This window comes from Capra hircus, chromosome 13 (assembly GCF_001704415.2).
Source record: "Capra hircus breed San Clemente chromosome 13, ASM170441v1, whole genome shotgun sequence".
NCBI lineage: Eukaryota > Metazoa > Chordata > Mammalia > Artiodactyla > Bovidae > Capra > Capra hircus.
The window spans coordinates 52,003,287-52,026,248 of record NC_030820.1 but is presented as its reverse complement, the minus strand read 5'-3'; the positions used below and the strand labels follow the sequence as shown (position 1 = coordinate 52,026,248).

At 41.2% G+C, this 22,962-nt stretch overlaps 1 protein-coding gene and 1 pseudogene across 2 annotated transcripts; one reads left to right on the top strand and one right to left on the bottom strand.

Moving 5' to 3' along the window:
- On the top strand, positions 4,417-4,779 carry LOC102173670 (annotated as a pseudogene).
- Positions 5,749-14,391, bottom strand: SNRPB (small nuclear ribonucleoprotein polypeptides B and B1). 2 transcript variants are annotated; one of them, XM_018057447.1, is made up of 7 exons: positions 14,256-14,391; positions 11,436-11,587; positions 9,627-9,738; positions 8,042-8,194; positions 7,180-7,318; positions 6,746-6,871; positions 5,749-6,053 (listed from the first exon to the last, which is right to left on the bottom strand). In XM_018057447.1, the coding sequence occupies exons 1-7, from the start codon at positions 14,256-14,258 to the stop codon at positions 6,043-6,045; spliced, it is 696 nt and encodes a 231-aa protein (XP_017912936.1). In that variant the 5' UTR covers positions 14,259-14,391; the 3' UTR covers positions 5,749-6,042. The 2 variants fall into 2 exon arrangements, with proteins under 2 accessions (XP_017912936.1, XP_017912935.1); XM_018057446.1 differs by having other exon boundaries at positions 5,749-5,909.

The following is a 22,962-nucleotide window of genomic DNA, read 5'->3' as shown; positions in this document are numbered from 1 at the left end:
GAATCAAGAATGCTGGGAAAAATATCAATAACCTCAGATATGCAGATGACACCTTATGGCAGAAATGAAAAGGCAGAAAATGAAAAGGAACTAAACAGCCTCTTGATGAAGATGAAAGAGGAGTGAAAAAGCCGGCTTAAAACTCAACATTCAAAAAATGAAGATCATGGCATTTGATCCCATCACTTCATGGCAAATAGATGGGGAAACAATGGATACAGTGACAGACTTTATTTTCTTGGACTCCAAAATCACTGCAGATGGTGACTGCAGCCATGAAGTTAAAGATGCTCCTTGGAAGAAAAGCTATGACAAACCTAGACAGTGTATTAAGGAGCAGAGACATTACTTTGCCAACAAAGGTCTGTATAGTCAAAGCGATTGTTTTTCCAGTAGTCATGTATGGATGACTTGAACCATAGAGTTGAACTATAAAGGCTGAGCACCAAAGAATTGATGCTTTTGAACAGTGGTGTTGGAGAAGACTCTTGAGAGTCCCTTGGATAGCAAGATCAAACCAGTCAATCCTAAGGGAAATCAACCCTGAATATTCAGCGGAAGGATTGATGCTGAAGTTGAAGCTCCAATACTTTGGCCACCTGATGCAAAGAGCTGACTCATTAGAAAAGACCTTGATGTTGGGAAAGATTGAAGGCAGAAGGGGACAACAAAGGATGAGATGGTTAAATGGCATCACTGACTCAAATGGACATGAGTTTGAGCAAGCTCCAGGAGATGAAGCTGGCGTGCTACAGTCCATGGGGTTACAGAGTTGGACATGACTGATTGACTGAACAACAAATCACCTCTAATCTGTGTCCTGCCTCAGTAGAGGGTGCCTATACTCTCTCTCTCTAGCTGTGTATCTCTGGCTTGCTTCAGGTTTTTTGTTTTGTTTTTGTTTTACAGTATCCTTTTTTTAACACCATACAGTATATATAATTTTAAAAAATTTTTTTACAATGCTGTGTTGGTTTCTGCCATACAACGCAAATCAGCCATAATTATACACACAACCCTTCCCTTCTCTCCCCTCATCCCACCCCTCCAGGTCATCACAGAGCACCAGAAGGGGCTCCCTGCGCTACACAGCAACTTCTCACTAGCTATCCATCTTAAACCTGATAGTATACATATATATGCTGATGCTACTTTCTCTCTTTGTCCCTTTTCCTCCCCCACTGCATCCACAAGTCCATTCTCTACACCTGCATCTCCATTCCTTCCTTGCAAATAGCTTCATCAATATCATTTTTCTAGATTCCATATGTGTTAATACATTATTTTTCTGACTTATTTCACTCTGTATAACATGCTCTAGATTCGTCCACCTGTCTTAAATAAACAAACTGCTTCTCTGTTGTGCTCTCCCACATCTCATTCTGTCTCAAATAATAAACTTCACACCTGTTTTCAGTTTCTGCTCTTTGAAACATTGTTTCAAAAGGGTAAGAGAGAAACTTTGCTTCTAACCTCTAGCCCCTGGTGGTCTAGTAGCTAGGATTCCTGGTTTTCATCCAGGCTGCATGCTGCTGCTAAGTCACTTCAGTTGCGTCCAATTCTTTGCAACCCTATGGACTGTAGCCCACGAGGCTCCTCTGTCCAATGGATTCTCCAAGAAAGAATACTGGAGTGGGTTGCCATGCCCTCCTCCAGGGGATCAAACCCGCATCTCTTTATGTCTCCTGCATTGGCAGATGGGTTCGTTACCACTAGTGCCACCTGGGAAGCCCCTTCATCCAGGCTACACATGTTCAATTCCTGGGCAGGGAAGTAAGATCCCTCTTCAGGGCTGCTCACTGCTGTCTCTCTGAGATCAATTTCTTTTACTTAGCAGAATATTCTCAAGGTTCATCCAAGAAGTAGCAGTATCAATATTTCATTTCTTTTATGGCTGAATAATAGTCCATTATATGTACAGCCCACAATTTACCTATCAATTAATTCAGTGATGGACATTTGGGCTGTTCCCACCTTTTGCCTGTTATGAATTCTACTACAAACATTCCTATACAAGTTTCTGTGTAGACATATATTTTCATTTCTCTTGAATACATACTTAAGAGTAGAATCATATGGTAATTCTGTTTATCTTTTTGAGGAACCACCAAATCATTTTACATAGTCACTGCAACATTTTACATTCTTACCAGTAATGCAGTATTTCTCCAGATCCTTGCCAGCTTTTTTCCCCCATTAAAGTCATCCTAGTACTCTTGCCTGGAAAATCCCATGGATGGAAGAGCCTGGTTGGCTACAGTCCATGGGCTCGCTAAGAGTCGTACATGACTGAGCGACTTCACTTTCACTTTTCACTTTTATGCATTGGAGAAGGAAATGGCAACCCACTCCAGTATTCTTGCCTGGAGAATCCCAGGGACAGAGGAGCCTGGTGGGCTGCCGTCTATGGGGTCGCAGAGTCGAACACGACTGAAGCGACTTAGCAGCAGCAGCAGCAGTGGGTTGAAGTGATATCTCATTGTGGGTTTGATTTGAATTTCTTTAATGACCAATGATGAAGTTTTTCATGTGTTGTCCATTTGAAGAAATGTGTATTCCTTTGTTGACTTTTTAATTAGGCTGTTTATCTATAGTTGAGTTTTGAAAGTTCTTTATACACAATTAGTAGTCTGGATTTTAAACACAAACCAGATATATACTTGGCAAATATTTTCTTCCATTCTGTAAGTTACATTTTCACATTTTTGATGTCCTTTGATGCAGTTTCTGAATTTGATGAAATCCATTTCTTATTTTTCCTTGAGCTTTTAGTGTCAAATATAAGAATGCAACCCAAGGTCATCAAGACTTGTTTTCTTCTGGTGATTTAGTTTTTCTTATAAACTGTTAATCCATTTTGAGTTAATGAGTGATTTATGAAGTGAGGCAGGTGACCAACTTCATTCTTTTCTATGTGGTTTTCCGATTGTCTTAGCACCACTTGTCCAACAACTATCCTTTTCCCAGTGAAAGCTGTTGATACTTTCGTGGTCAAATATGCAACGCCTTATTTCTGGGTTCTCAATTCTATTCCATTGGTCTGTATCTATCCTTATGCCAATACCACAGTTTTGACTACTCAAGCTTTGTAGTTAAAAGTTTTGAAATTAAGAAGTGAGATATCAAGATTGTTCTTGCTATTCAGTGTCCCTTGCAGCTTCATAGAATTTGAGGATGAGCTTCTTCATTTCTGCAAAAAGATCTCTTGGAATTTTGTTAGATTGCATCTAATCTATATTTCTTCGGGAAATACAGCCATTTTAATACTGTCTCAATTCATGAATAAGGTAGGTATTTCCATTTTTTCTTTCAGGATGTTCTTAATTTTCAGCATACAAATCTTCCACAACCTTGGTTAAATTGATTCCTAAGTATATTATTCTCCTGGATGCTGTTTAAATGGACTTAACCTTTTTTCAGATTATAGATAGTATATAGAAATACAATTTATGTGCACTCTCATAATTTGCAATTTTGCTGAATTCAATTATCACATCTAGGAGCTTTCTTACGGATTCTCTGTGATTTTCCACATACAGAATTGTATCTATACAATCTTCCTTTCCAATTTGGCTTTTTCTTCCTTAATTACTCTGGCTAGACCTTCCAGTATAATTTTAAATAGCAGTGGTTGAAGTGGGGACACTTATTTCTGGTCTTAAGGGTAAAGTTTTCAACCTTTCATTATGTTAGCTGTGGGTTGTTTTTCTTTTTCATTTAAAAAAAAAAAAAACCCTGTATCATGTTTATAAATTTCCCTTCTATTCCTAATGTGTTAGAATTTTATCCAATGTCTTCTTACTGAGATGACCATACAGCTTTTTCCTTGTCCTATTAACTTGGTACATTTGTCTGTTTTTATACTGAACCACTTTTATTTCCCTGGACAAACACCTTCATTCTACAACAGTAGTCTCTCCTTTTCCACTGAGTTCTCTTTTACATTTAGGATGGTCCTCCATCCCATGCAGTAATTTTAAAGTATTCACTTTATTTCTGCAGCCTTTTTAAGCTTGATGTACTAACAGAGTAGTTTAGTGACCTACCAAACAGACTTTGGGTGAAGAAATTGATACCCCACAACTCAAAAATCAGATTATATACATGCATATGACCACAGGAGAAAGTTATACCAAAATTGTTCCTCTTTCAATAGGATTCATTTCCATTTTTATTACTTGCTTCATACTTTATTTTGGCTGCGATGGGTCTTCTTGGCAGTGCACAGGCTTCTCTTAGGGCATGCAGGCTCTAGAGCATGCAGGCTCAATAGGTGAGGCACATGGGCTTAAGTTGCTCCAAGGCCTATGGGGTTTTAGTTCTCCAACCAGGAATTGTCCCCTGCTTTGGAAGGCGGATTCTCAGCCACTGGATCAGGGACGTCTCAGTATTTGCTTCATAGTTTATTGTAGAAAAATGATAAAGCACTGCTCAACCACCACAGACACTGACATTGTGAACAATGTAGGGGAGGCTTGCACCAACTCGAAAGCTGAATACAACCAGTGGTTCAATCACTGGTTTGCCAGTAATTTCCTCAAGGCAGATGGCTCCAGGGACCCATGCACTGGCCTCTTCAAGTGCTACCAGCAGTGTGTTTAGAAAGCAATGAAGGAGGAGATTCTTATTGAAGGACTGGGGCTCTTGGGCCATGGCAAAGAAAAACCTGAAAGTGCTTTCTGATCTTGGCAGTAACTTTGAAAATGGACTCCTCAAATCAAGAAATTGAGGACTCTCAATCATATCAGAGACCTGAAGACAGCCATCAATTTGACAAATTTAGGAAGAAGTTTCCTTTCCTTCTTGCTTTTTTCTTACTTGTAAAAGATGATGAACCATCACTCTTTGCTTCTAGCTAGCTCTGGCAACTCAGTAGGAACTTCATGTGCTAAATAATGGAATTATTTGAGATTATGGTTGCAATACTTGGTCTGGGATCAGTTTTAGATATATCTTCTATGTAAATACTGTTAAGTTTGTCAGAATGACCAAGGATTCCTGACCTTTTGAGTTATGCTTCAAAGGACATTACATTACATACACCGAACTAGGGTTATTGTCCATAGAAGCAACTGGTTAGGATCTCTTTTCTCTCAGGGAGTGAAATCTCTGGAAAGGATTCCCAGCATAACAGTTTCAAGCAATGCTTGAGAGTAGTTTTGTTTTTAAATAGTAAATTAATTGTTAACATTGCTGGTGGACTGCGTTAGCCAAGAGGAAGACGGCTTTTAACAGTTCCCTTCGTTAACAAGAGGTGTCAGATCTCACATTAAGATGTGAAAACTTCCAGAATGGTGTGGGGAACAACATTTCAGAGCTCATGGTGTAGTTTAGGAATTAAGATCTTTAGAGAGGCTATGGAGGAAGATCCTAAATTGTAAAGACTTGTTGCCAACTTTCAACTTTAAGATGGAATTATAAATTTAGTTTCTAAAGAAAATAAAGTGCTGCTTAAGAAGTTATCTTGATTAGTGCCTTCCAAAGAGGATATACCAATTCACAATCCTCACCAATACAGTATTAAAGTTAACAAAATGATTTTTGCCAGTATAACAGGTGAAAATGTCTGCTTACAGTTCAATTTTGTAATTCTCTTGAATGAGACTGTGCATCCCTGCAAATGAATACAGTATTTCACAAGGGAAACAGCTAAGGACTAGGGCTAGTTTTTCCAAGGCAACCCTTCTTGATTCTTACCAAGCACCCAATACATCAACAGCTTTTCTGAAAATAAACAAACATACTAGGTGCATTTTTAATATTCTCTTAAAGAGTTTATTATAAACTAGTGTCACAGGCCACAAGGAAGTAAAAGGACTATGTACAGCCTTACGGGTAACAGGCAGGGAGCTGAGGAGGGCCAAGATGAGCCTAGGGCCTTGGTGGGCGCATTCCCGGGGGAGGGGGCCCTGTAAGGGAAACCAGACAATCCGGTGAGACTCCGCGAACAACGGCTTAACAAACAAACAGGTGTGGTAACGTGGCCCTGGAGAATCGGGCCCAAGCCTCTGTGGAGCTACTTCCATAACTCTGTGGCCAAGGTCAAAGAAGGCCTGAAGTAAGAGTAAGAAGTTTAGTCAGTGCCTGATCTGCAATTCAAATCCGCACCCTACCCCAGCCTCCCGCACCCGGCAGTTACCAAATGATCAGAGGGATACTTCTCTGGGGCCATGGGCTCCTAAGCTTATAAAGCTCAGTAATGGAAAACTATAAATACATTGATCAGCCAGTTTGGCCACAGATTAACTTATAGGCCACTATGGCTTCATGAAAAGAACACTGGCCTGGACACTGAGCTCTCTATGGGCCTGTTTCTCGCCTATAAAACAAGAGAACTGATCTACGCCAGCATTTCTCAAACTGGAGTTAAACAGATAATCCATAATAAACAGTACACCAAAGCCCAGAGTCCCTCCTTAATTACTAGCCACTCCCAAACCAAAGGGCCTAAGACCTTTCTCGGTCATGCAACAAAATGCACTATTTTACAGTGACCAGGGAATACTGCCTTAGACACTGGAAGTACTGTGCACAGGGAGGGTCTCACTATTCTAAGAGGGAGGTAAGGTCCATTTAAGAAGTGCTTGTTCCCTCTTTCCTTTCTGAACAAAGCTATCCTCTAAGTATTCACTTCTCTAAACTTAAGGCATAAAAGCCAAGAACGTATGGTCAAAATCCAACCTTCTCCCCAGTTCCTAACCCAACACAGCTCTAGGCAATCAACACCACTGCTACAGGCACTTACCTCGCATCCCTGGGGGAGGGGGCCGCATCCCCGGTGGCGGCATGCCCATAGGAGTTCCTCGTCCAGGTGGGATCCCCATTGGGGGACCCATGGGAGGCCTCATACCAGGAGGTGGGCCCATCATGCCTGTAAGAGAAAAATCCCAAGAATACAGCTCAAGTGTCCATCATAGCAGGAAAAGTACAAAACTGTTCACCACATTCTAAGACAGAGGGACCATTCCACCCTTCCAGTCCTTCCTAGCACTAGGACTTGAGCCAGAGATAGAGCTCTTGTCTGGCTAGTTCCAAAGTTAGTCAACCAAGCTGGATCTCAGAGTAATCCTGCTTAATTACACAAACTCGTCATTAGTTTCAGTCAAGCTTATGTCTCATCATAAATCCAGCTAAGGCATCTTCTATCAATTAACAATGGACTCCTCCTGGGCTCCTCACCTGGAGGGGGTGCCCCTCGGCCCATAGGTGGTGGAGGACCTGCACGGCCAGGTGGGTACTGGGTTGGGGCCCCCGCAATACTGGCTGTGGCAGCAGCTGCAGCTGCTGCAACAGTACCTCTTCCTTGTGGGGTCATCACCTAGGAAGACACAGGAAAGAAGTTAGGCAGAACAGTACAGTGCAATGCAGTGCCCCTCTCTCCTCTCCAACTTGGTAAAGAAAAACCAGACACCAAATCCGCTGAGCTACAACTCAAAGCATCAGACTTCTATCAAAACCTATTATGCCAGAGGAGATCAAGCGTGATCTTAAGCTCATTTCCTGTTTTCCAGGCCTAAGTTAAGGATGCCCAATCCAAATTAGATAAGGCATTTGCATGCTCAAACAGGACTGACAATAGGTTGTAAAAGCTATAGTACAGCTGATCCTTGAACATGGTTTTAATCTGCCAGGGTCCACTTATATGCATTCTTCTCCCTAAATACATACTATAGTACTATGCGCAATCTTGGCCTGAATCCATGGACATAATGAGCCAACTGTAAAGTTATATACAAATTTTCACCTGCAGAGTTGGCATTCCTAACCCCCATATTGTTCAAGGGTCAAGATTTCAAATGTTGTCATGGAAATACTTTACTCTAATGCAGTTGGTCAGAAACTTCACGCATCTCTTACAGCATCATCAAAATGCATAATAGCAAGCTTTCCTTTTTGCTTGACTCTCCAACCACGTATGAAGCACAGTGAAATACTGATAGTCCTTGACAATCACAGCCTAATTGGTCATTCTGGACTCAGATCTTCACTCTATCCTCTATTTTAACTACAGAAGCTAGCGCCCCTTCCTCCAACTCCTCACCTGTTGGGATGGACCACCAACCCCACGGACTGGCCCAGCAAGTCCTGCAGGAGCCTGAGGCATAGGAACCCCAGCTGGGATTCCTCTACCAGCAGCTCTGCCAATCCCTGGGCCCCCAGCAGCTCCAGCAAGTGGCACTCGGGCAATACCAGTCTGAAAAATAAATATATATGTTAATATGCTTGTGGCCTAGAGAATAAGAAGTACACTTTGGAATATCACTGCCAAGAGAACCCCTGAGATTTACAGGGCATCAAAACACCTTCTTATAAACACTATCCATTCCTGTTAACACCACTCTTCCTCCATCCAAGATTATATGCCTAGCAGGCTAAAAGAACTTAAGGGTTTTAAGTCAAGAGAAACAGGTACAACTCAACCAATATGCATTCCTATGAAAATCAAATAAACAGCCAAGCCTCCACCCCAAAGGGTATCTATGTTAGATTAGTGTTTTGACCCGACAAAGAGATATGAGGTCCAGTCCCAGCTCTGATTCTCACTTGGTGGGTAATAGTGGGGATAGTGGGCAAGTAATCCCACCATTCTAGTACTGCTTCCTCATCTACCAATGAAGAGGTTTTAACAAAACTGGTTGTGGTCCTGAAGGTTTACAATCGGCTACATTAGAGTAGCAAATTCTACTGGAAATAGATACCAAAGCTATGAATAGGTACCTAGGCCTTGAATCAGAAACATGGTAACATCCTTTGCATATAAGAGTCTAAACAGAAGGAAATAACTAGGATAAACTACTCTGCACTCACTTGAAAGTATCTTTAAGTCATTAACATGACTTTTGAATACAGCAACTGGAAAAATGTTTACAATGTTAAGTTAAAAAGCAGAATGATACATACCTATTACAAGTAAAAAAAAACCCAACATATATATATGTGGACAAAAATTAACACAAGGTAACAAGATTATTCCTTTAACAAACATTATCTTAAAACGAAAAAGGGGAAACAAATTTGGTTAGATTCTCTAAAGCCTCTTCAATTTCTAAAGGGAGGCTGATGTTAATGAACCAATACTGCTTGGAATCAAATGACGGTTTCACCACTTTCCAGCTGCGCCACCTTGTGCAGGTTACTAAATTTCAATTTGCATTATCTATAAAGTGGGAATAATCTATCTCAAAAGACTGTTACATGGATTAAATACTGAAGGGCGTGGCAAACAGCAGATGCTCAATTAAATATTAACTATTATTCTATAACTATACAAAAAATATACATGTATTCTATTGTTTGGAGTTACAATTTTTTATGGTCCAACTAGACTGTCATCACATTAAGAATTGATCCAGGAGGCCTTAAGTGCCTCTTCTATTGACTAGGTACATCAACTAAGGAAAAGAGGGCTTTAAAGTTACAAACCCTCAAATCCTAGTTCCTTACTTCTGACTTGCAAAGGAACCCCTTTAAGATTCTGGTTTATTATCTGTATAAGGGAAACAGAAACCAGAAGATACCTATGAGAACTGCAATGAAACAGAGAACCCCACACAGGGCCCAGGTCAGGGTGGCACCTCCCTTGCACAAGGTTCCTGGCCTTGCACTGGCTCTCAGTTCTGACTTACATCTTTTGGAGGTGGTCCCTCTACTGTCATTGAGACCAGGTTCTCCCCTCGAAGTAGTACGAGACCGAGGACTCGCTTCTCTTCTCTCTCTGCTTGTTTTGAGTTCTTTGGTCTAAAGACAGGTTTAGGAGAAGAAACAAAACAAAGCAAAACAGCATTAGAAAAAGGGTAAACTTCATGTTCACCTACCTAGGGGCCCTCTGAGACTTTATACTGAATCTACTGACAGGCTAAACTTGTAACCTCCCCCCATTTGATGGTTGTCTCCCATGCCAAGAAAATGCACAGACCAAGAGACAGGACAAGATTCAAGAAAGCCCAGCCCTGGCTCACTCACAAAGCCACTGTGAAAGCCTTCCCTCAGTCAACTCTTTGTTGTCATTACCCTTTTTCTTCCTTCAGTTTAAGGCCTTAACAATGTCAGGAAGGTAGTCGAAACAATTCCTCAAGTCAACTGAATCCCATTCACTCTACTTACATGCAGTATCCTTCTAGTATTAATTCAGCCCCACAGAACTATAACTCTGTCTCTCACCTCATATTAGAAATAGAAGCCATAAAGGAAAAGGTTAAGAGATTAGCTACATAGAAATTACACTTCTATCCTCAAAGAACAAAAACAAATCTCCAAATATCCACAAGTAGAAAAGGATGAGCAAAATATAAACGAGATAGACTGGGAAAAAGTAATTGCAACAAGACAGGGAAAGGAAAGTCAAAGCCAATATCCTAAAGTTAAAGGAAATACAAAATATCTTGATTTTAAAAAATTACTTAAAGGTTTCATTTTAATGATATTTTATATAAATTTTCTATAGGTGGTCATTTTTTCCTCTTTTTAAAAACTTATCTATAGTTCTTATTTTTTTTAAAAAAGCATGTACTGCCCTTTCACAATTAAAAAAAAAAAATCCTTTCTGGGTATCTTAAGTTTTTTCTCATATACTTCTATGTACTTTTACAAAATATTTTCTAATGGGCACATTTTCATTATCAGAATAAAGTTAGTCTCATTTAAAAATGTTGGCCACTCTCTAATGTACAGCTGGCACTCAGCCATCACTACCATTTTCTGTCTTATACTTCTTGACCTCATGCCACAAAGAAAACAAAAGTCCCAAAGAGAATTAAAGGGAACTGACAGCCACTGGCAACACACTATGGACACTCCAGTGGCAAAAGAGAGCTGGATGGTCAAGGAAATTACATAACTTCTTTGGGCCTCAAGATGCCTTTACTGTATAAAACACCAGACCACATCTTTTACCAGGCTAGAAGCTTAAGATCAGTGAGTCCTAAGACAAGGGAATTATCTAACAAATTATGGGATTGTATTCTCCAATTGTTTCTGTAAATGACAACAAAAATCACTGGCCCCAAACCCACAAGGGGAGTTGAGCACTTACCCTGAAGAGGGTCAGAGGCTTCTTAAAGCAGTTTCAGACCAGGCTGCACTGTGAGAGCCCTTTAGGCTACAGCTTTACAAATAGGCAATGAGGCCAGAAAATCAAGCTCTCCCCCCTTACACACCTGTGGGGAGAATATGAGAGCCCTTTACCCCAGTACCCCCGGGCACACAAAATCAGAGAAATAAAAAGCCTGGCAGCCCTACTTACAACTTGTACTCTGCTAGAAGTAAAGAGCAAGACTAAGGAAAGAGATTTAAGAAACTCTCCATTTTAATCTGCCCTGTAAAACAGGAGAGCAAACTGAGAGGAACCAGCCAGCTATTCACCACCTATCACTTGGCCCACCCACCCGATCCACTCCCCATCCACTCAACCCCTCCCCCCACAGCCCACTCCTTACTTGATCTTCCTGAACTCATCACAGTCACAGAGGATCAAATTCATATGTTTGTCAAAAGCTTTAAAGGTGCCAATGAAGATTCGGCCATCTTGCAGGATACACCTCATCCTGTAGTCAATGTGTTGCAGCATCTTGCTGCTCTTGCCCACCGTCTGCAAGGAGAAATCAGCAGGAATGAGACTCAGCTCTTTTGGACCCACAAAACTGTTGTCTTTCCTTAAAACTTCTGCTGCAGCTTTATTTTCTGTTTGTCTTTCTCAGTATTCTCAGTTCTATCTTTCAACCACAGCCATTTCCTAGGAATTCTCTCACCTGTTTTCAAACCTGACCTGTTTTTGTCCCTTCTGGTAAAATCATCTTTTTCATAAAACAATTGCCTTTGTCTATGTTGTATATCTTTGTCTATGCTGTAGTCACGTATGGATGTGAGAGTTGGACTATAAAGAAAGCTGAGCACAGAAGAATTGATGCTTTTGTACTGTGGAGTCGGAGAAGACTCTTGAGAGTCCCTTGGACTGCAAGGAGATCCAACCAGTCCATCCTAAAGGAAATCAGTCCTGAATATTCATTGGAAGGACTGATGCTGCAGCTGAAACTCCAATACTTTGGCCACCTGATGCGAAGAACTGACTCATTTGAAAAGACCCTGATGCTGGGAAAGATTAAAGGTGGGAGAAGGGGACGACAGAGAATGAGATGGTTGCATGGCATCACCAACTCAATGGACATGAGTTTGAGTAAACGCCGGGAGTTGGTGATGGACAGGGAGGCCTGGTGTGCTGCAGTCCATGGGGTCACAAAGAGTTGGACACAACTGAGGAACTGAACTGGATTGAATGTTGTATATGTTTCACAAGTGAGAGGGTAAGATGGCTCCAAACTACTGAAACCCATGCATATTAGAGATCAGTGGCCATCTGCCACTGTGCAAATTACAGGTGACTCCAGTGCTGTGGAACACCACCATCCCATTAAAAAGACTGAGTTTAAAAAAAAAGACTGAGTAAAAGAGCTGGAATGGGACTGGCACTAAGAACCCAATCAATGAAGAGCCTGTTATCAGAAAGGAGATGAACAGCTTAGAAGAGGAGAATGGAACCCCCGAATCAGTGATTTGTTAGTGTGTCTCCAAGACTATATTCAGCAACGCCAAAACTTCCTAGTAGTCAGAGTGCTAATGAGTTTCAACACACAATGAGAATATACAAGCTGCTATACTCCTTAACCCAACAACCTTTTCTCCTTCACAGCCTGGCTTCATATGTAGTTGTGCTAAAATATACAGACCTCACAAGAGGACTGTCAAGTGCCCTTGGCAGTTACATCTCTATGAATAAACAACCTGGCATTTGTTATATCAGCCTCCCATTAGTCTGACCAGTCTTAACTCATCCAAGAGCCTTTGAGGTACCAGGCACTGTGCTTGCTATTCATCTCTGTGAGGTTGAACACACACAGGTTTTCTGAACGTACAAATGCATGGATCAGAATCTTGACTCCTGTTACCCTAGACACTCAAGTTATGTGGTGCAGTTTCTTCTACATGACCATTTTAACCAAAATGTAACCACAGCTTCTAACCACTCGGGTCTGAACCTTTACAGTAACATTTACCGCTCCATTTGTCTTCTACAGCTAATTCGCACTGGGCGCTGACTGGCAGGCACTGCCACAAACACTACTTATCTCATTTAATCCTTAAAACCAGACTTTACAGATGAGGTCACAAGGCTGTAGGTCAAGCTGTGCTGAAAGCTAGTCAGCCTGAATCCAGTGCCTACTTTTCTAACCAACTCTCTACACAACATCCTGCTTCCGGTTCACCCGAAATATAACAGCTACCTAACAGTTATCTTTCTGAACACAAATAAGTACGTGTCCTTTTGTTTGTTATAAATCCTTCAATGCCATCCCTTACCACTAACAAAATTAAGTAGCATGTAAAGCCTTTAATAATCAGATTCCCGCCATTTCCTCCCACCACCATTCTTCCCTTTCCCCTCTAAGAACTGTCAACAATGCTACCCTTCACGCTTTGTTCTTGCAGTTCTTCGGATCTATACCATTCTCTCCCATTTTCGCCTGAGTCTTAGGACTCTGACAGCGATCACCGAGTCTAGAAAACATTCTTATCTCGCTCCCCGCTGTTACTTTTACTTAACGCTGAATTACCACTCCGAATTATGTTACCCGTGTCTCCAAATAAGAGTGAACGCAGTGAAGAAAGGAAACACTTCATTGCGTAGCCCCAGGGCCTGAAAAGTCAGGCGTACTCAAGCATAAATGCTGAACAAAAGAGTTGAACTTTTCCTCCCCTCACTCATCCTCCGTTCCCTCCTCCCCATCTACCAGAATCAAGACTGTTTCCGGCCACAAGCCCTTCCACGTCTTTCCGCAACTCCTCGGACCCTCACCCTTCACAAGTCTGAGCCTCTCACTCGCTCTTACTCAGTCTTTCTACGGCGCTAGTGCTTGCTCAGAAGCCCCCCCCCCACACACACACACACATGCCGCTAAGTTTACTCAGCGCCTATGGGATCCCACAGCGGCTTGGAGAGCCCCAGCGCTAACCTCGCGCGCACCAAGCGACTTCTGGCCTCGGTCCCTTATTTCCAGCCTTCTCCCCCACCCCCACCCCCGACCCCCTCGCCCAGTCCACCGAGGGACGACGGTGTGAGTCTTTCCTACGCAGACGGAGGCGCCGCGGCCCGGGCCTTCACCCCCTGAGCGGCCAACCCATGACCTCCTTCCCGGTTAATCGCGATCCCCACCCCACAAGAGACTCAGGAGCTCCCGTGCTGCTGGTCTGCGCCTCCTCACCATGGTGGCGGTTCTGATGGCTCAGATTCCCGCCGGATTCGCCTTCGCGGAGGCCTAAAAGCCCGCGAGTAACTCGCTTCCCGCCGCCGCTACCGGAAATGTAACCGCGGGGAAAATGGGGTCGGGTAGAAAGCTGCTTCCGGTCCCGGAGTTGGGCCTTGAGTTCCGGCCGAGGCGCTGAGTTATGAGCTTAGAGCAGGGCGGAACTTTGGGCGGTGCTATCTTCGGATCCTCTCTGTTGGACTGCTTCCTGGCTCAGTCGGTACTTAGAGCTGTGCCTCTTCACCTTTGCCACCCATTCCCCCGCGTCCCAGCCCGTTAACTTTCGGTCCTCATCTCCCAGCACTTTATCCCGGCTCTCTTGCCTACAAGACTTTCGTGGTAGTTCAGCTGGTAAAGAATCTGCCTGTAATGCAGGAGACCCCTGTTTGATTCCTGGGTCGGGAAGATCCCCTGGAGAAGGGATGGGCTACTCACTCCGATATTCTGGCCTGGAGAATTCCATGGACTGTATCAGCCCATGGGGTCGCAGAGTCAGACACCACTGAGCGACTTTCACTTTCATCTCTTGTCTACAGCCACAGTCCCTGCTTTTCCGTGAACTTACTCGACCTGCTTCTGCACAGCACCTTTGCTGTTGCCTCTGCCTAGAATGCTAGTCGTCCATGTATGTGCGCGGCTGACAGCCTCACCTTCATGAATTAAGTTCAAGTAACGTTTTCCCACTGAGGGCTTTCCTGGCCGTCCTTTTCTAAAACTGAAACCTTCCCACCAATCCCTGTTTTATTAACACCTTTCTCCTTAACATTGATTGCTAGCATACTGTATGTGTGTTATTATCCCTCCGCATTAGAATGTGAGTTCAAAGGATATGAATTTTTCTTTGTCCATTGTTCATTGTTGTAGTGCCTAGAACACTGCTTAGCACAAAACAAGGGCTTAATATATTTGAATGAATGAATTTATCAGTCAGTCCCATCCAGTCCCATGACTTTTTTTTCAATGATAACCTTTACTAAAATGTCCTAACACACACACACACAATGTATTTCCAGTGCATTACAGAAAATATGACCATTCAGGTAAAGACACAAAAAAGAAAATTAATGTTTTAATTTTTTTATATTTTGAATTTCCATAATTTTTTTTGTATTTTTGAGATTTGGACAAAATCTGTACTTTAGTTAGTGATACTATATCACACGCTAATTTTCTTGTTTTTTGGCAACATATTTATATATTCAGAATTGAATTAGAAGTGTCAAGCCTAATTCAAATTTTTTTTAATCACTAAGTTAATAAACATTTAAGACTTTTTTTCTAGATGCCAAAATACATGGAAGTATTTCAGAATTTTAAGTGAATATAAATTAGAAGTCTAGCATTCTATTAAGGCTAAGTTAAAGAAGTGGAATCAAAATGTCAAATATTTTATTTAGGCAAAAATTCACAAGTTTTATAAAATATGTATATATTATACATACTATTTATGTATATATTTGTGTATACAAAAGCTTTTCTGCTATGCTTGGTAAACACTTGAGAAAGAACGTCAAAAAAAAAAAAAGAGAGAAATTAGAAAACATAAACTAAAAGAAATGGGAGCACCAAATATGAAATATAAAAAGTGAAACTAGATAAAAGTAAAAAATAATCATATAGTCCACTTGTTTTTAAACATGGCTACTTATTAGAAACACATCTGGAGCTTTGAAGGAAAAAGAGCAATACCTGGGCATTTGTATTTTTCAAAAAATTCCAAGATAATTGTGATATGCATCTGGATTTTAAAAAGTGACCACAGGTTTTTCTATTCAATGGTAGTTTTACTGATATAGAATTCTACTATTTTCTGTTGACTAATCATGATGCAGTTATTGTATTAAGCAAAAATCACAATAGTAGATGTTTATCAGTTTTCACAATCAGTAGCCAGACAAAAAATAAAAGATTATTGCAATTACAAGCCATAATGGAAATATGATTAACCTAATACCAAATAATTACATCCAGTTTGGAGGGTTAGGTAGAGTGATGTGGGATTGTATATTTCTGTCATACATGTATTTCTGAGTAAGTCTGTACATATAAAATTTACATATCACTTATGAAGCTTATAAATTTCATTTATAAGTGGGTGAATGATTTTGAGCTTGATTTCACATACATTGACTAATTTAGACGAGCTATATCTCTTAGCAAGGAGAGATAAGAAAGCCTCCTCAGCGATCAATGCAAATAAATAGAGGAAAACAACATAATGGGAAAGACTAGAGATCTCTTCAAGAAAATTAGAGATACCAAGGGAACATTTCATGCAAAGATGGGTTCGATAAAGGACAGAAATGGTATGGTCCTAACTGAAGCAGAAGATATTAAGAAGAGGTGGCAAGAATACACAAAAGAACTGTACAAAAAAAGATCTTCACGACCAAGATAATCACAATGGTGGGATCACCCACCTAGAGCCAGACATCCTGGAATGTGAAGTCAAGTGGGCCTTAGAAAGCATCACTACAAACAAAACTAGTGGAGGTGATGGAATTCCAGTTGAACTATTTCAAATCCTGAAAGATGATGCTGTGAAAGTGCTGCACCCAATATGCCAGCAAATGTGGAAAAGTCAGCAGTGGCCACAGGACTGGAAAAGGTCAGTTTTCATTCCAATCCCAAAGAAAGGCAATGCCGAAGAATGCTCAAACTACCGCACAATTGCACTCATCTCACATGCTAGTAAAGTAATGCTCAAAATTCTCCAAGCCAGGCTTCAGCAATACGTGAACTGTGAACTCCCTGATGTTCAAGCTGGTTTTAGAAAAGGCAGAGGAACCAGAGATCAAATTGCCAACATCTGCTGGATCATGGAAAAAAGAACAACATTCCAGAAAAACATCTATTTTTGCTTTATTGACTATGCCAAAGCCTTTGACTGTGTGAATCACAATAAACTGTGGAAAATTCTGAAAGAGATAGGAATACCAGACCACCTGACCTGCCTCTTGAGAAACCTGTATGCAGGTCAGGAAGCAACAGTTAGAACTGGACATGGAACAACAGACTGGTTCCAAATAGGAAAAGGAGTATGTCAAGGCTGTATATTGTCACCCTGCTTATTTATATGCAGAGTACATCATGAGAAATGCTGGGCTGGAAGAAGCACAAGCTGGAATCAAGATTGCTGGGACAAATATCAATAACCTCAGATATGCAGATAACACCACCCTTCTGGCAGAAAGTGAAGAGGAACTAAAGAGCCTCTTGATGAAAGTGAAAGAGGAGAGTGAAAAAGTTGGCTTAAAGCTCAACATTCAGAAAACGAAGATCATGGCATCTGGTCCCATCACTTCATGGGAAATAGATGGGGAGACAGTGGAAACAGTGTCAGACTTTATTTTTTTGGGCTCCAAAATCACTGCAGATGGTGATTGCAGCCACAAAATTAAAAGCCGCTTACTCCTTGGAAGGAAAGTTATGACCAACCTAGATAGCATATTCAAAAGCAGAGACATTACTTTGCCAACAAAGGTCCATCTAGTCAAGGCTTTGGTTTTTCCAGTGGTCACGTATGGATGTGAGAGTTGGACTGTGAAGAAAGCTGAGTGCCGAAGAATCGATGCTTTTGAACTGTGGTGTTGGAGAAGACTCTTGAGAGTCCCTTGGACTACCAGGAGATCCAACCAGTCCATTCTGAAGGTGATCAGCCCTGGGATTTCCCTGGAAGGAATGATGCTAAAGCTGAAGCTCCAGTACTTTGGCCACCTCATGCGAAGAGTTGACTTATTGGAAAAGACTCTGATGCTGGGAAGGACTGAGGGCAGGAGGAGAAGGGGACGACAGAGGATGAGATGGCTGGATGGCATCACCAACTCGATGGACATGAGTTTGGGTGAACTCCGGGAGTTGGTGATGGACAGGGAGGCCTGGTGTGCTGCAGTTCATGGGGTCGCAAAGAGTCAGACATGACTGAGTGACTGAACTGAACTGAATACTCTAACTGCCTAAGAAGTTACAGTTATTCTTGGAAACAATGTCTGATCCTGAGCTTATATTTATTAATATGGTGCTTAATTTTGACTAAATATACTCTTACTCACCTTAAGGAGAAGCGAACTGGGAAGATTACTGATTGGCTCTGGTTCCAGTAGTTTTGTTGGCACCCCGTTAAAAGTACTTGTGAATATAGGGACTTGTCTTCTGCAGGGAAAAGTAGCAACTTAAGACTATGGGACAGGGGCACATATATAGCAGAATATGGGGACAGTCACTAGAAGCACAAGTTGACACTAGACTCTGGATCTGAAATGGGGACTCAGCATCTGGAAGAGGGACAGGGACTCAAGCCAGCAGTGAGTTCTCATCCTCTGGAGAGAAAGCAGGGGCACCACCTCTCAGGTGAGAGCTAGGGACTGCTTGTGGAGCCAAAGTCTAGACTCAGCCTCTAGAAGGAGGAGTGTGGACCTAACCTCAAATGAGAGCTCTGAGGACCTAGCTTCTGGATGGAGAAGCAGAGACCGACTCAGATGAGAGAAGCCGGATGTAGTCTCTGTGGCATCAGGTGACCTCTGCAGCCAAAACTGGGGTTCAGCCTCTGTAAGGGGATGTGTGGACCTAGCCAGTAGGGCATGTGGTGGGAAATTAGCCGCTAGATGGAGAAGTGGGATCTTTAACTTCTGGTGTGGGGAGTGGGGTCTTAGCTTCTGAAATGGAAGAGTAAGACTTAGTTTCTGGAGCTGAAATATGGACTCAGCCTCTGGAGGGGGACAGAGAGCTGAGATTTTGGCAGCAGTCAAATCAGCTTCTGTCTGTCATGAGGAAAAGAGTGGCCTTTGTGCCAGGCCTGAGGAGCTCCCCCTGGTGATTGAGGGAAGCAGGAAATTTTGAGATGAATGTGTTTTCTGAGCTTGTTTGCATACATAAAATTTACGAAGTACTTCTGAAGCTGTTTGAAATGAATGAATGATTTTTTATCTTGATTTCACAGAAACTCTTAGATACACTCTAAGTTATCCCAAGAAGGTCCTTTAGATGACACTTGAGTCTATACTTGTTTTTAATATATCAACTGTTACATATGAATATCTCTAAGGAGCAATAAGAAATTTCATTTGAAACGAATGAGTGATTATGAGCTTGATTTCACCTAAAATGCTTAGAAGTGACTATATTTACTCTGATTCCTCACAAGGTAAATTAAAGAATAATGACATATTCCCTAATACTACTTAGATTTCTCTAAATTAGTTCTAACTCATTCTTATTTGCTCTCTCTCACCATTAGAAATTTCCTTAGAAGGCAATGTCTGATTCTTAGATTGTTTATAAACATATTGTTTGTTTGTAGACATAGTATAGTTTCATCTTTATTTTCACTAACTCAACATAATAAGGTACTTTTGATTTACTTTATAAGTAAAAGTGTATGATTAACATACTACTTAATCTACTTAATTTGCTATAAATTAATTTAATTTGCTTTAATTTGCACAAAAATAGTACTTTTGAGGTGATGGTGTGTTTCTGAACTTATTTGCACATAAAAAGATTTTTTCTTAAATTTTTTCTAAATATATATATTTTTATTGAAGTATAGTTGGCTTACAGTGTTTCAGATGCACAACAAGATGATTCCATTATACATATACACATATATTATTTTTGAAATTATAATCCATTACAGCTTATTACAAGATATTGGCTATGGTTCCCTTTGTTATACAGTAAACCTTTTTTTTTGTTGCATATCTATTTTTAGTTAGAAATCTAGCAGTCTATGCATACTAAGTCAAACAAGTGGAATCAAAATGTCATAAATTTTTTTGGTTAGGCAAAAATTCATAAATTTTCTAATATATATTATACATATTATTTATATATACATATACAAAAGCTTTTCTACTACACTTGATAAAGGCTTAAGAAAGAACACTTTAAAAGAAAGAAGAGAGGAGAAAATGGAAAACAAACTAAATGAAAAGGAAGCACTGAATATGAAATAGAAAAAGTGAAACTAGATAAAAGTAAAAGGTCAGCATATAGTCCAGCTGTTTTTAAACATGACTGCTCATTACAAACATATCTGAAGCTCTGGTGGAAAAAAAGCAATACCTGGGCATTTGTAGTTTTCAAAAAATTCCAAGATAATTGTGATATGCCTCTGGATTTTAAAAAGTGACTGCAGGATTTTCTATTAAATGGTACTTTTTGTGATATAGGGTTCTATTATTTTTCTGTTGACCAATCATGATACAATGGTATTAAGAGAATAATAGTTACATAATCACAGTAGAAAAGATGTTTATCTGTTTTCACGATCAATAACCAGACAAAAAATAAAAGATAATTACAGTTGCAAGCCATAATGGGAACATAACTAACCTAACAATATAAAATAATTACATACAGTTTGGTGAGTCAAGCAGAGTGATGTGGTAAGTGCATACATTCACATGTTTTCGTCCGCCCAGCCAGTCTGTGTCTTTTGATTGGTGAATTTAATCCATTTGCATTTAAGGTAGTTATTGATATGTGTGGTCCTATTACCGTTTTCTTAATTGTGTTTCTTTTCTGTAGGTCTTTTCCTTCTCTTGCATTTCCTGCTTAGAAAATTTCCTTTAGCATGTTTTGTAAAGCTGGTTTGGTGGTAGTAGATACTCTTAACTTTTGCTTGTCAGGAAAACTTTTGATTTCTCTATCAAATATGAATTAAGAGTCTTACTGGGTAGAGTATTCTTTGTTGTAGCTTCTTCCCTTTCATCACTTTAAATATATTATGCCATTCCCTTCTGGCTTGTAGAGTTTCTGTTGATAAATCAGCTGATAGCTTTATGGAAGTTCCCTTGTATGTTATTTGGTGGGTTTTTTTCCTCATTTTTAATATTTTATCTTGGTCTTTAATTTTTGTCAGTTTGATTACACTATCTCTATGTGTTCCTTCTTGTTTTTATTCTGCCTGGGACTCTCTGTGCTTCCTGGACTTTTTTGACTATTTCTTTTTCCAGATTAGGGAAGTTTTCAGCTATTATCTCTTCAAATATTTTCTCAGGTCCTTTCTCTTTCTTCTCCTTCTGGGACCTCTATTATTTGAATGTTGGTGCATTTAATGTCCCAGAGGTTTCTTAGGCTGCCTTCATTCCCTTTCATTCTTTTTTTTCTGTATTCTGTTCTGCAGCAGTGATTTCCACCATTCTGTTCTCCAGGTCATTTATCCATTCTTCTGCCTCACTTATTCTGCTATTGATTCCTTCTAGTGTATTATTCATCTCTGTTTGTTCTTTAGTTCTTCTAGGTCTTTGGTAAACAATTCTTGCATCTTCTCCATTGTTTCCCTGAGATCTTAGATCATCTTCACTATCATTATTCTGAATTCTTTTTCTTGGAGGTTGCCTATCTCCACTTCATTTAGTTGTTTTTCTGGAGTTTTATCTTGTTCCTTCATCTGGGACATAACTTTCTGCTTTTTCATCCTGATTGACTTTCTATGATGTGGTTTTTGTTATAGCCTGTGGGACGTGGACGTGAGTCTGAGTGAACTCTGGGAGTTGGTGATGGACAGGGAGGCCTGGCGTGCTGCAATTCATGGGGTCGCAAAGAGTCGGACACGACTGAGCAACTGAATTGAACTGAACTGAACTGTGGGACTGTGGTTCTTCTTGCTTCTTCTGTTTGCTCTCTGATGGAGGAGGCTAAGAGACTTGTGTAAGCTTCCTGATAGGAGGGACTGGTGGTGGGAAAAACTGAGTCTTACTCTGATGGCAGGGTCTTGCTCAGTAAAAGTGAAATTCACTCAGTTGTGTCCAACTCTTTGCTACCCCATGGACTGTAGCCTTCCAGGTTCCTCTTCCATAGAATTCTCCAGGCCAGAATACTGGAGTGGGTAGCCTTTCCCTTCTCCAGGGGATCTTCCCAACCCAGGGATCAAACCGAGGTCTCTGCATTGCAGGCAGATTCTTTAATGTCTGAGCCACCAGGGAAGCCAAAGCCTTAATCCAGTTATCTGCTGGTGGATGGGGTTGAGCTCCTCCCTGGTAGTTGTTTGGCTTGAGACAACCCACCCTGGGGTCTGTGGGCTGCATGGCAGTTAATGGTGACTTCCAAGAGGGCTTGTGCCAAGAGGGATCTTCCTGGACTGCTGCTGCCAGTGCCCCTGTCCCTGTGGTGAGCCGCTGTCAACCCACGCCTCCAGAGGAGACCCTCCCACACTAGCAGGTGGTTTTGGTCTTGTGGGGTGACTTGTTGGGTGACAGTCTGTTGTGAGGTGACGGCTCCTTGACTGCTCTTGGTGTGCTCAAGTGTCCTCCAAGACTGGTGTCTCTGTTTCCCCCAGTCCTGTGGAAGTCCTGTAGTCAAATCCCACCAGCCTTCAAGGTCAGATTCCTTGGGGATTCCCAGTCCCTTTGTTGGATCCCCAGGCTGGGAAGCCTGATATGGAGTTCAAAACCTTCACAGCAATGGGAGAACTTCTTTGGTATTATTGTTCTCCAGTTTGTGGGTCACCCACCCAGTGGGTTGTGGGATTTGATTTTATCATGTTCACACCCCTCCTACCATCTCACTGCAACCTCTTCTTTGTCTTTGGACGTTGGGTATCTTTTTTGGGTGAGTTCCAGCATACTCCTATCTATGGGCGTTCAACAGCGAGTTGCAGTTTTGGCTCACAGGAGATGAGCGCTCGCCCTTCTACTCTGCCATCTTGAACCAGAAACCAAAA

What these genes read in the sequence shown, in the direction of transcription:
- SNRPB (XM_018057446.1), bottom strand. An exon ending in TTGGTGGTCCATCCCAACAG is followed by an intron (nt 7,319 to 8,041) that starts GTGAGGAGTTGG and finishes GTGTCTTCCTAG; the next exon opens with GTGATGACCCCACAAGGAAG. An exon ending in CCGAGGGGCACCCCCTCCAG is followed by an intron (nt 6,872 to 7,179) that starts GTGAGGAGCCCA and finishes TTTCTCTTACAG; the next exon opens with GCATGATGGGCCCACCTCCT.